Source organism: Haliotis rufescens, unplaced genomic scaffold (genome assembly GCF_023055435.1).
Source record: "Haliotis rufescens isolate VD_foot unplaced genomic scaffold, xgHalRufe1.0.p SCAF_13, whole genome shotgun sequence".
Lineage (NCBI taxonomy): Eukaryota > Metazoa > Mollusca > Gastropoda > Lepetellida > Haliotidae > Haliotis > Haliotis rufescens.
The window spans coordinates 8,513,963-8,528,498 of record NW_025963813.1 but is presented as its reverse complement, the minus strand read 5'-3'; the positions used below and the strand labels follow the sequence as shown (position 1 = coordinate 8,528,498).

At 38.1% G+C, this 14,536-nt stretch overlaps 2 protein-coding genes across 2 annotated transcripts; one reads left to right on the top strand and one right to left on the bottom strand.

The window, feature by feature from the left end:
- Positions 1-211: 211 nt before the first annotated feature.
- Positions 212-6,361, bottom strand: LOC124149283 (peptidyl-prolyl cis-trans isomerase H-like). The gene is made up of 7 exons (XM_048394141.1): positions 6,230-6,361; positions 5,724-5,788; positions 4,771-4,839; positions 4,373-4,415; positions 3,139-3,231; positions 2,149-2,236; positions 212-949 (listed from the first exon to the last, which is right to left on the bottom strand). The coding sequence occupies exons 1-7, from the start codon at positions 6,287-6,289 to the stop codon at positions 840-842; spliced, it is 528 nt and encodes a 175-aa protein (XP_048250098.1). The 5' UTR covers positions 6,290-6,361; the 3' UTR covers positions 212-839.
- A 455-nt stretch (positions 6,362-6,816) lies between these two features.
- On the top strand, positions 6,817-14,536 carry LOC124149281 (short-chain dehydrogenase/reductase 3-like). The gene is made up of 6 exons (XM_046520753.2): positions 6,817-7,078; positions 8,043-8,165; positions 8,707-8,847; positions 10,781-11,025; positions 12,006-12,134; positions 12,218-14,536. Exons 1-6 carry the CDS (start codon positions 6,887-6,889, stop codon positions 12,309-12,311), a joined length of 924 nt encoding a protein of 307 aa, XP_046376709.2. The 5' UTR covers positions 6,817-6,886; the 3' UTR covers positions 12,312-14,536.

The window sequence follows — 14,536 nt, the reverse complement described above, 5'->3', positions numbered from 1 at the left end:
AGACTAATGTTTTTCTTAGCCTTAGTGTAGGTGTTGTTCATTGGTAGGGTGCAGTATGAACAGTTGTTTGCAGACGCATGTGCAGCGCACAGGTCACAGGTCACAGGTCACAAACCAGGCTAAGCATTGATGGTCATGTGGAGCAGGTGGTTGGTTTTTCGGTCCTGGCCTAGGACTCCTTGCAATGACAAAACAAAGACCTGATTTGTTAAAAAAAATGTATTGACCCCAAGGGATGACATGAGAAATGACAAATATACATATGGCATGTGTAACCATGGTAACCTTATGGCAGTCATAAAGGAATGAGTATATTTACCTCTCCAGGATGTTCATTAAGATTATAACAGCTCCTTAAATTTTATTTGAGTGTTTCAACCATTATCAGTTCAACTCATATTTTTACAAGTCATCAAAAAGAATCCAAATACACAGCAATGGTGTGATAACAAATTATTGTAAAAGTCACTTCCACAGAGACAGCAATAGAGGGAGTGATTGAGTTAACACACTATGAACTCCGTAATATTAAGGCATGCCAGCTTTCAATTGGAAGTAATCCTGAAGTGATGCAGGTTTGAAACGTTTATCTCGGGTACGGTGCTGACAAACCAAGAAACAGAATTTGATTCGAAACCTTAATCATAAGTTCCTGGCACACCAAAGGGAGGCAACTCTGCATAGTGAATTGCAGCACCTTAGATGCAGGCCAATTGTGCAATGGAAGAATCTCCATACAAGCTACTCCATGTAAAACATTTGTGAGTTGACCATTGCATTCTGTCCAATGACGTGGTTGAATGATACGGAGCAAATTCTTGTCCACAATCCATGATATATCACATTTCTCCACACTGTGACACAGTAATTGGCAGTTTGGGCTTATTGTTTGGTCCTGTCGGCACGTTCTCTATCTTCCTCATCACCAAGTGTCCATCAGCGATCTTCCCTGAAAAGCAGGATGCTGACATGTTACTTAGAATCGTAGGTTGTGATTACAACAGACTGTTGTAAGAGGCGACTAACGGGATCGGGTGGTCAGGTTCACTGACTTGGTAGATGCATGTCATCATATCCCATTTGGGTAAATCGATGCTCATGATGTCAATCACTGGATTGTCTGGTATAGACTCGATTATTTACAGACCGCCGTCATATAGCTGGAATACTGCTGAGTGTGACGTTAAACAAGTGAACGAACAACAGTCAGATTGGTCACCCTATTCTGATATCTTGATCCATTGTTTGATATATTGTCCACAAATCAGTTATGGAAAAAAACATGAAATGATCTATCAAATTATATTAATAATATACAACCAAACATCTGGACATAATTACCCTCATCATTGACAGCACCAAAGACATTTTTATTTAACATTTTCATGATCAGATGCTGTTTAAGGAAGAAATACTGTAAATCTTGAAATTAACGCGAGCGTGAATTAAATGCAAGAAATGCGAGTGGTCTTTGTTCTCATTATTAAACATCGCATTTATATCAACAATAAGACATTTTGGATAGGAGAAATACCAACTTAGACATGTGCTGAAAACATACAGCTATGTATTCCACAACACTGATTTCTTCAGCAGCACTTGTAGTAAGTATACAAACATTATCATTCAAACACTAATTACATCCTGTGAATTGTCACTGCTGGGGTCAAGACAAGCGTTCTACTCACTTATGTCATCACTGATCACACCTGCAAGTCCCAACAGACGCCACCCACGTAACACGGTGTCTTTGTTCTTTGCGACTGTGTCAAAGGCCGACACGATCCAGCGCGCATGTATTGTTTTAGCGGAAGTACTTTACTCAGCGCTAATAAGCAATGCTATTTGGTGTGTGATTGGATTAATGTAAGGATGGTTTACAATGTGGATTCTTCTGTAAACCTGACAGGACATTTTCTTTATACATAAATCCACTGATGCTTGAGAGGAGGTGGGTGTTGCATTCATATTGAGTCGCATTTTTTGCTAGGGGCCAGTGGTCACATTCTTTTGGAGACGCATTCCACGATTTACAGTATTGAGAAGATACAAAAATTATTGTAACTGTTACTGATTATGAATGATGATTGATCGGCCAACAGGAATGAGTAATGATGACCGATGAATCCGGTATATTTTGACACTTACCAAACACAACATGCTTCCCATCCAGAAAGTCACACTTTGAACATGTGATGAAAAACTGACATCCATTTGTATCTTTACCACTGTTAGCCTGGATAAAAATAATGAAAGCATGGGAAGCAGGTAAGATTGGTTGGTTTGTTGTTTAACGCCGCACTCAGCAATATTCCAGCTATATGACGGCGGTCTGTAAATAATCAAGTCTGGACCAGACAATCCAGTGATTAATATGAGCATCAATTGGGATCGATGACATGCATCAACCAAGTCAGAGAGCTTGTCCACGCGATCCTGTTAGTCGCCTTTTACGACAAGCATAGTCACCTTTTACGGCAAGCGTGGATTGCTGAAGACCTATTCTACCCCGGATCTTCACGGCCCCTACCCTTTATGGATGTAAACCATTGACCTTATACATAGTATGCTATGAAAACATGTCAGGGAGTCGTTCAGTCTTTTACGGCAAGCATGTAAGAGATTGTGATGGCAAATGATCGATTTTGTATGTCTTAAAAACTTTATTCATGCATATTCCCTGACTTGTGATATGCTTGTTTGTTTGTTGTTTAACGCCGCACTCAGCAATATTCCAGCTATATTACAGCGGTCTGTAAATAATCAGATAATCAGATAATCCAGTGATTGACATCATGAGTGTCAATCCACGCAATTGGGAGTTTCTTCAGGTATACAATAGTGAGTTCGGGATAAGATTTCAGTCATGTCAGCTTGTGTCAGATTAATGTGGGAAGAAAGCCTGAAGTCATACAGGTCTTTGATGGTTACCACTTGGTAAAAACCATGAGCATGGGTATGGTGCTCACAAACCTAGAATTATAATTGGGGCACAATCTAATTTAAACCCATGATCGCAGAATCCTGGCATAGCTAAGGGATGTAATTGCTGCATCTGAGCCGACTGGAATACCCTTGCCCCTTAATCCAATTTCCCTTTTAGTACTTTATGATGATTCTTATTACTTGTTTACTCACCATGCTAAGTATTCCAGCTGACCCGTGCTTTAGTCTGAAGTTCTCGTCAGCAAATGCCCCTCCATAGATGCTCATCAAGCCAGTACCATCTCCCTAGACGATGATTAACAACATGGCAATGTGACTAAAAGTAGGTGGGGCAAGGTCAAATGGGGTTCAATGTCGGATTCGGGATTATTGCTTTTATACAGCAACATACACGCAAGTGTGAGTGGCTGCTTGTACTCGTCTGGACTAAGGCTGGTCTTATCGTGCAAGCCTACTGAGATACCATGCTGCAGTTGGACATAAATACCCCACTCTGAGCTGACGAGTCCTTGTTTTGGCCCCTTAATGCCGAGAAAGGACAAAAGGATTTACCATCTTTTCACGTCTTTTGGTATGAAGAGGCCAGAGATAGAACCATCAACCTTCCTCACTCTGGGCAGATGCTCTTTCCACAAGACCAGAGAGGCGGTCATCTAGCAGTGGGACTTTCAAACAGACACTGTGAAGTTGTTTTAACAGCACCTTACAGGGACAGACAAAGCCACTAGTCCGTTAGTCAAAGATGAGAAACAATCAAGTTGTTTTATCCCACCATCTTATTTCACATAACCACTAGTCCGAAATGAGCTGCAGACTACGTTGGCTATGACCAATGGTGTTTAGTCCTGCCCAAGAGCATAGGTCAGTTATATCATGGTGCATCAGCTAGAGGGGGGGGGGGGAGGTTGGAGATGTTTACCACTGTAGTGAATCTCTGGAGCTTGATGGTGACAAAGGTGCAATTAGAGCCCATGACCAACACATCCTGGCATAACTAGGGGAGACAACAAATTACGTTGGGTGAGGTTAGGGTGGTGCTAATAAGGACGAGTAACAGAATGGTTAGGGGCCGCTTATTGCAGCAGGACACTTACTTCAGCATTGGTTGGTTGGTTGGTTTGTTGTTGAACGCCGCACTCAGCAATATTCCAGCTATATGACAGCGGTCTGTAAATGAGTCTGGACCAGACAATCCAGTAATTGATGTCATGAGCATCGATCCACGCCATTGGGATCGATGACATGTATCAACCAAGTCAGCGAGCCTGACCACCCGATCCCGTTAGTCGCCTTTTACGACAAGCATAGTCGCCTTTTACGACAAGCACGGGTTGCTTAAGACCTATTCTACCCCGGAATCTTCAGTCTCTTACTTCAGCGATGAAGATTAGAAGTATACAGCCCACATCCATGTAGTGTCTCTTACCTTCACAAAATCTCCACCTTGAATCATGAAGTCTTTAATGACTCTGAAAACAATATACTTATTACAGCTTTAATATCAATACACCAAAGGAAAAGAAAAATTCTAATGCTTTGAATTACAATATTCATATTACAGCAGAAATGACACCAAATTGACAAAGATGGTCTTGCTTGGTGACAACTGCACCATGCGACCTGGCGAAAAACAAAACTGTATCCTGATACTATGTTTCAGTGTTTCTTCATCAACATTTGTTTGCATGGTTCATTGTGTGTCATATTCCTGTTAACTTTTATTTATCAGCATCATAAACAAATAACACAAACCTACACAAATCAGAAACCTGTTCATACAAATGTAGGCACCTGTTCATACAAATATAGGCAGTCTTGTCTTACCTGTGGAAAGTGGTATTCTTGTACCCGATAGGAACACCATCTCTCCTGTACTCACCAGTGCAGAATTGCCTGTAAGGTAGAACACAGCTAAAGCATATGAGAGGTAAATGCATGTCTTGAATATTTTGAGAAATATTTGCATGTATTTTTATCCAGTTTACATTCATCATGTTAAAATATTCACAATGAGGGGCTAGAAATGTTACAAACTTAAAAGGAATTATGTTCGAATGTACAAAACCATTCCTTATTCTAGTTTCTACACATGGACACATGATAAGGCTGGTTTCAAGATTTATCACGATGTCATCAACCAGTATGTTTGTATGAGGACTGTTTTACCTTCCTGAAGAGATATTTCCCTCATTCTACCATGCAAACTGTAAACTATATTTATAATGAACACGCTTAAAACGAACTGACGGATGTAACGAACCATTTTTAGTCCCGTCCATTTGCTGTATACCGTATTCGATGGAATAAGCGCCCCACTCTAATAAGCGCCCACTGCGATATTTGCTAATATATTAGCTAGTGAACAATCCCAATTAGCACCCCTTCTGATTGACCAATGTACACAAGACTTATTTATTCGCGTATAATACGCACTCGTGTGTTATATGCACCGTTAATTATGGGGCATTAAATTCTGGAAAAATATATCTGTTTCACATAAACATTTCAGGCTGTCATCATAAACCACGAAATTTATGTTTCAACTCTGTTTTTTTCACCAAAATAATATTCTAATAATAGCCCCCTATTTCTAGTTTTGAGAGCGCCCAGGGCGCTTATTACGTCGAATACGGTATATGCAGTATGAGAGCTTATAATTAACTATGTTTATAACAAACTAAATCTAGTGGTCCAAGTGAGTTTGTTATAACCATAGTATATTGTATTTTCATTTTCCATTATTTTTCTAGATTTAAACAAATAAAATATTCACTCACCTGAAATTTTCAGCAGTTCTAGGAACTGTATCGGCAAACAGTTCAAAAGTGATCCTTCCTGCATCCTAAGTGAAAAACAAAAACATTCATTGATTTTTAGGCTTGTTGTTTTTAAATTTGAAGTCAAACTCTAATCTATAAGTTGTATTTACTCTACCCTGTTGATATTTGTTTTTTCATCTTGATCGGGTTATTCGCTACTTTTGTAGTAATATTCCAGCCATATCAAAGGTGACTATATGTACTCAAAATGTGAGGTTTGTCGGACAAAACTTTTGCAAAATGAAAATAGGTTTAATGGGTCCACAAACCCCACGGATTTCCCTAATGGTACCTCAGCTGATACAAAACCCGCAAAAGTCCATGACCATGTGTCTCTGTTTATCAGTATTCCCCTTACAACAAGCCCATAACAACCATTGTTCATCGGACAAGGCAACATTTTCATAATGTACAAAAAATCTTTCATGTTATAGCTCTCGATGAAAGATATAAATTTCACTTACAGTACCACCTATTTGAATATCGAAGAAAACGATCGGATTATTTGGATTCGGGTCAGCCATCTTGCCGCGAACTGGGGTCCGTCTCTACATGTAACAGTTTGGCGATCGCGCAAATAGAATCGGAAACTATCTTATTCACCGAAGGAAACTCCAATTTTGATACGTATGTCTTGATTGGTTCAAAACCACTAGTTCATTATTTTGATTGGTTAAATATCATAAGTCTTTCCCAGGGGTTTGTCATTGCACATGTTTAATAACCAAACTGGAAAGATTACAAAGCGCTTAGAAATATTTTTATGTAGATATTATACAAACATTTTAATATGCCATATGTGATACAGATATCAGTGTGTATAATAATAATAGTAGAAAGACACAGCATACATATTGACAATTGCTGTCCACATGCATAATAAATGCTCATCGCTTAATACACACCAAATAAAAGAAATTCACTGTTACTGAACGTTCCTAAGTTCTTAGAGAACTATATATAATCAGATAATATAACACACTGAAAGAAGAAATTACAATACCGTTGTTTAATCATAAACATAAAAATAGATATTTTATTGTAACGTGAAAGGTGAAGGTTATCACCCGGTCAAAGTTCAAAATGGTGGAAAAATGTAATGATACTCAATTTGTGTCAGGATGTTAACAGCTCTTGTCCAGACAGCTTCTCTGTTGATAAAAGTTACTTACTCTGTCCTTCACAGTTTGGTATCTTACATCTTTCCACCTACATTTAAGGACATAAGTGAAGATGTCATATTGATAACTGGGGGCGGAAAAGGAATTGGTAAGAAGATCGCCATCGGATTTGCAAGAAGACGCCCATCCCACGTAAACAATTCATTTTTCTTAAAACTGCAGTTTCATATTTTTGTTCCTGATAAAGATGAGGACAAGAAAACATTTCTAACCATTGTATACGTTTTGTTTCATGCTATGTTGGCCAGACGTTGTATGTTTGGAATTTTAAATTGTTAGGCGCATCCATGGAAACTACTCACTCAATGTGTCATAGTGTTATGACTGTTAATTGTCATTATTGGACCATTTGGACTGTGTATTTGTGTGAACGTACATTCATGAGTATATGCAAAATTCATGTATATATTTATGTTTGTGTGAATTTATGTATTTGTGTATGTTTGAATGTTAGTATTTGTCTATCACTTTAGTGAAAAGGATAATGAATATATGATGAGTATATAAAACTAATACACATTTTTTGGTTTTAAATCAGAAATTTCACTGGTCCATGCTGGGTAACAGTAGTCCTCCCTCTTGACCATAGAAGTACAATGTATTTTGGTGTTCATTTTATTTTTCTCTATACTCTCTTTTATATCTTATGATATATGTGGTTTAATTTTGGCCAACAAAATATGGTGCTAATTTTCACCACTTTGGTGCCGTTGTCACAAATACCCCACAAAACAGACCAACTGATGTGGACTCCTTTGAGGTTTTGTTGGAATTGTTCTGCTGCCGCTGGTAATGTTGCTAAGGCCTACTACACAGAGATCATAGATATTTAAGATCATCCTGCACTCAGTTGTGTAAGGGAGTTTACTAAAAACATAATGTAAGCCAATCTGTTGCCAATATGAAGCGATGACACTGAGAATCGCGAAAAAAAGTTAAATTGTCAAAGATACAATGTTATTGATCAAATGAAATGGGGATCAATGACCAATTTAAGACGGGTTGTGTATTGCAAATACAAAGCAAAGCTAAGCTGAAAGGGAGAATTTCCACAACATACCTGTTAATTACATTTAATTTAATATTATTTTTTCAGATTATATTATGGGGTCGCCATGGAAACACTCTCGAACAAACACAAAAAGAAATAAAAGAACTGGGTGTGAAATGTTCATACATGATCTGTGATGTCAGCAACAAAGAAAATATCTATGACTGTGTGAGTTTTTTATCATTATTTTGATCCATTAGATTTTAGCTCACCTGAGCAAAGACGAGGTGAGCTTCTTTTGTGAGCTGTTTGTCCATTGTCATCATCACTGTTCATTGCATGAAAACAATTCCTCTTCTGAATCCACAAGGGGGCGGTTGGGTAGCCTAGTGGTTAAAGCGTCACACCGAAGACCCGTGTTCGATTCCCGACATGGGTACAATGTGTGAAGCCCATTTCTGGTGTCCCCCGCTGTAATATTGCTGGAATATTGCTAAAAGCGGGGTAAAACTGTACTCACTCACTCACTCACTGAATCCACAAGACTGACATTGTCTGGAATTGTTGGAGTCTTCTGTATGAAGTTATTCAAATCTCTTGTAAGGGGAGATAGTGTTTGTTGTTTGTCTGCTCCTACACTTTTGACAATGCATGATAAAACATTTAAATTTGGGCAAATCTTTCAATAAAAAAAGACCTATTTAACCCATCCAACAGTATATTATGAACTCTCCTATATTACCACTGGTTCTGTTATAATGTCAAACAGGCCAAACAAGTCAAGGATGCTATTGGGGAGGTGACGATTCTTGTGAACAATGCTGGAGTTGTCTACGGCAACCCGATTCTCACAAGCAGTGATGATGATGTTGTCAAAACAATGCAAGTCAATGTTATCGCACATTTCTGGGTATGTATTCCCTTTGCCTCTTCTTCAAGTACAAGCAAATCACATTATAGTTGGGGGTGACTGTGCCAGCCATGTCCCAGTGTTTTCTGTTTCATGTTTATGATGAACCTGCAATCAGTTTTAAAAATACAAAAAAAGAATAATGTTGTGTGATGAAGTTGACTCTAGCACACAGAGGAAAAAAGTGAGGTTTTCCTGCTTAAGAAAACTGAAGAGCTGAATGCTGATTGGTGGTACTATTATCTTGACAACTAGTTGTATGAAGTTGACAGTGAAGAGGCTTCTGTTGAAAATTCTAAAGATTAGGTTTGTGTAATTTCAGCTAAAATATAGCACTATGGCAAGGATGTTACAGAGATAGTATTCTTAGAATAATTAACAATGTCTATTGTTCCTATGATTGTGGGTTTGAATCCAGGTTTTCCCTGATTATGTTTCCAGATTTGTCATCATCACAGGTTTCAAGAAAGTGGTAAATGTCAGAGACATGCCTTATTTCGGGTTTTCTCCCAAACATAGCTGCCACGCCATCATGTAACTGGAAAACTTTTCAAATGTACTTTGAACCGAACTTATTTACTCTTGGCACTGTCAACATCATCTGCTGAGAAGCCACTGGTCCAATGAAGCCGAACTTCACATACTTGTTCCCATCAGTGATGACACCTGAATTTGTTCTAGAGGTTCATAACAATTGAACTGTGTAACGGCTTGCTGGCAACGTTTACTTCTCTACATCATGTGGACAAGGCATCCGACCTCAGAAAGTCTAAGTTTCAAATCCAATAACAGAACTCTTGTTTTGACCATGCTCTTGAATTCTCTCAAAATGGCTGTGTGAATACATTTCCCCTCTGAAATTGCTAGACTGTGGAATTCCCAAGTTTGGCGTGTATGTTTTTTTTTATGAGGATAACATAAGATGTTCAAATCATTGGGATTTTAGGTATTAGTCGTCAGTATTTATGCTGAAAATATTTGAATATCAATGCTGACACTTGTTAAGTGTCTGTCATTGTTGACATTTAATACTGTTGTTTACATATTCAGGTGAGCTACAGTGTCATGGCACAATTTCTTATTTTTATCATTTTGCCTCGAACTCGGTTGGTGGGGTAGCCTAGTGGTTAAAGCGTTCCCTCGTCACGCCGAAGGCCCGGGTTTGATTCCTCACATGGGTACAATGTGTGAAGCCCATTTCTGGTGTCCCCCGCCGTGATATTGCTGGAATATTGCTAAAAGCATCATAAAACCAAACTCACTCACTACCTCCAACTCCATGTCATGTGTGTAACAAGGTATAACAATGGCGTGGACCCGACTTGATATGGCAGATACTGTATTCGACGTAATAAGCACCCCACTCTAATTAGCGCCCACGGCGATATTTGCTAATATATTGGCTGGTGAACAATCCCTAATAGCACCCCTTCCGATTGATCAATGTACACAAGACTTATTTATTCGTGTATCATATGTGTGTTATATGCATCCTTAGTTATGGGAAATTAAATTCTGGAAAGATATATCTGTCGTATATAAACATTTCAGGCTGTCAGCATAAACCACGAAATTTACGATCTTTCAACTCTGTTGTTTTTCACCAAAATAATATTCTAATAAGAGCCCCCTATTTCTAATTTTGAGAGCGCCCTGGGCGCTTATTATGTCAAATACGGCATATAGACTTGATAATACCCATGTGCTGATGAGTACAAGATTCAGAAACCATCTGATGTGAAGATGAGAACTATTTGTAATGTGATACCTTACGATGCAGACCAAAGCAAATTGTGTATTGTATTGCTGACTTCAGAATCACAGTGCATCACTACATTAGGAAACTTTTTTGTATTAAATCCACCAGAAAATGTCAAGATGGAGTAATGGCATACATCGAGTTACTGATTATTTGACATCCAATATGTTTCAGACCCAGAAGGCATTCCTGCCAGCAATGATAGAACACAATAAGGGCCACATTGTGAGTATCAGCTCAGTGCTGGGGCTCATGGGATTGAGCGGAGCTGGAGATTACGTTAGTGCTAAGTTTGGCTCGACAGGGATGGCGGAAGCGTTAAGTGATGAGCTTCGAGTCCTGGGCAAGACAGGAGTGAAGGTGACGAGTGTGCACCCGTACCATATTGATAACACGATGTTTGATGGACTGGAGTCAAGGTAAGCTGTTTGTGTAAGGTTGTTAAAAACAAATGGGTATTGGGCTGAAGTAATAGACAAAGTTGCATCCCTTAGCCATGCCAGGATGTGCTGGTCATGTGTTAGAAGTCCAGATTTTTCTTCATTGTCCCTCAGCTTCACTGACCCTTTATGGTGTATACCATGCCTAGTCTTCTGGTAGAACCTTTAGCGTCTGATATCGTCACTCAGATATCTAACTTCCATTTTGTTTGTTGTTTGACACCGCACTCAGCAATATTCCAGTTCTATGTTGGCAGTCTGTAATAATTGAGTCTGGACCAGACAATCCAGTAATTGATGTCAATGTATACAATTGGGATACAATGACATGCATTAACTAAGTCCTTCAGCCTGACCATCTGATCCTGTTAGTTGCCTCTTACGACGACTATAGTTTGCTGAAGATTTATTCTAACCTGGCTCTTCACGGGGGTAGAATGAACAGTATTGACAATGGTCCAAACAAGCTGATATTACTTGCAATATATATAAAATGGTTCAACTGCGAAATGAAATTTGATATGAGTCATTGTAAAGTGATGAGACTGTGTACTGGAATCTGATTGGCTGAAAAAACAGGATTCAAAGCCTGGAAATCTTAAGTTTTCACTGCATATGAATTTTTTTTGATTAATGTAATCTTTTTCTCAAAGCCAAAATTTGGTATTTGACCTAATCAATTTCTTTGATAAATATATAAGAGAACAACTTCCACTTAATTGATATTTCAAGTCTGGACATCAAATACAATAATACCAGCAAATTTGAAAACACATCATGTATATTTATTTTGTACTGGTATTGTGGCTTTTGGCCCGAATGAGAAATAAATCACACAATCACATTATGTTTATCTTCTAATTTGTTCGTCTTCATGCAGCATAACAATATGTTCCACAGGTAAATGTAGCAATTGTTTTTCACGTTTATGCAAGCACTGGAACCGTTCTTATTGCCAGACTATCCCGATGGTTGATTCCACCATTATCAGAAGACTACGTGGCGAATAAAACAATCCACGCTGTCCTCACCAACAGGTGCAAGATACTCATGCCGCGGGTGATGTACTTCCTCAACTGGTTTAAAAAGTAAGTAGCGTCGGTGCATTCAATTTTTATTTTTTATTTTTAACAAGTCTGAAGACTGACCTTGACACATGTTGCTTTTTCAGTGTGTCTCCCATTGATGTCACCATCGCACTTGCCCGTGTGACTGGAACTGACCGAGCTATGGATGGATTCAAGGGTCATGCCAGGGCCAGCTAAAGCAATCATATTTTTCAATTTTGATTTTTAATCGAAAAATATTACTTTGATTTAGAGTTAGTGTAAAAGGTTCAAAAAGCATTTTTTATGGTTTAAGAATGATTGAAAGCTCTGTTAATTTGTAATTTAATTGATCTGGTCCAATTTTAATGAAAAATACTGGAACCGTAAATTATATTCAAATCTTTCAAAACCTGAATTGCACACAATATTGTTTTGCAATATTAGGCTGTACACACAGAACAGCTGAGTGCCAGAGATTGCCAGTGATTCCAGTGCAGTGATGGGACCACAGTGCTTTCAATTGCTGAACCCAAAGATTCTTTCCAGTAAAATGTACTAACCGTATTCGACGTAATAAGCGCCCAGGGCACTCTCACAATAAGAAATAGGAGGATCTTATTAGAATATTAATTTGGTGAAAAATAATAGAGTTGAAAGATAGTAAATTTCGTGGTTTATGCTGACAGCCTGAGATGTTTATATACAACAGATATATTTTTCCAGAATTTAATTGCCTATAATTAGGGTGCATACTGCATTTAATACACGAGTGTGTATTATACACGAATAAAAAAGTCTTGTGTACATTGATCAATCGGAACGTATGCTAATTCGGATTGTTTACTAGCCAGTATATTAGCAAATATCGCTGTGGGCACTTATAAGAGCGGGCGCTTATTACGTCGAATACGGTAATGATTAATTTCTGAACAGTAAAATCCTTCAAATCTAAATGAATGGTAATATTAAGATGGGAATCGCTAAGACTGCATACCATTTCGACCCATCAAGATTGAATAAAAAGTAATGTTGAGACTATAATGCTATCACATCCATCAGAATGGTAATTTGAGACTTGAATCTCCATTACAAAAAAAATTCTTCAAAATTAAACGGATGATAAATTTAACCACAAGTCACAATGATAATTTTTGGGTGTTACCTAAAAAACAAATTTCATTAATCTGACCCTGAAGCTTGATGGTGTTTGCCTTACAACTGGTGGAAATGAATGTTTATAAGATGTTGCATCTGTTGTCGTGTTTGACCATTTCCCTTTGACCATTCTTCTCCCTTAAGTAGGTCATCAGTATCAAGATGCAAATATTTGCATGTCTATATTTATTTCTGTTTGTAGTTTTTCTGTCATCTTGCCTTGTTTTGTTTGTACCATTTGTTACAGGTTTGTTTTGTTTTATTTCAACAATACATTTTAAATGTGGAAATTTATTGATTTAAATTAATGTAGTTGTTTTTGTTTCAACTGAGAAACTTTGATGTTAGCATTTGATATATTTAATTACTCTTGTTTAATTTGTGTGCCATATTCCATCACAGAAAAAACATTATGTGTTGGGGAAATAGTATATTTTACAGCTGCACTACAAAGCAAGGTCCCAACATTCTGGGAGTTTGGTGATATCACTGACCAAAGACGTATATAGATACGTCTTTGCACTGACACAGTTGACACAAAGTTTCTTCTTTTTCGATGGGCATTTCAATTGGTTTCAGTAAAACATTTCAAAGCTCCACAGATTTGGTTTGACAAATCCCTGTTACCATGGTTACAAGACAGTATATTGAGATGTGTCACATGGTATGGCAGATTACTATAGTTATATGAAAGAATCGGGTGTTGTTTAACTTCTTTTGAGTAGTATAATTATATTGAGACACTATATTTGTGCTATTTTGCATTTAAATCTCTACACTGCATGTTGGCCTGTTGGGAAGACGTTTCTATCAACCAGTTAGTGTTTTACTTACATTAATTAAGGCTCATTCTAGTTGTGTTATGTGAGCAGATTTAGATTCTTTCATAAATATTGCTTTATGAAATTCAATACAGATTTATGCCACGAATTGATATATGGGTGTCCAGATCATGTGTCATATCATAATCTTTACGATGTGTCACTAGATGCTAGAATAAGGACCAAAAAATCATGTGTCAAAATAATGTCATCTGGACCATTTATTGCACTTCCCAACTGTTAAACCACTTCCCAACTGTTAAACCACTTCCCAACTGTTAAACCACTTCCCAAATGTTAAACCACTTCCCAACTGTTAAACCACTTCCCAACTGTTAAACCACTGGGGGGCACGGGTGGCCCAGTCGTCTCAGGCGCTGTGACTCGCTGTGCAGAGTTATGTCCCTTGTAAACACCAGAAACCTATGATTGTGGGTTCGAATCCTGGTTCGCCCCGATTATGTT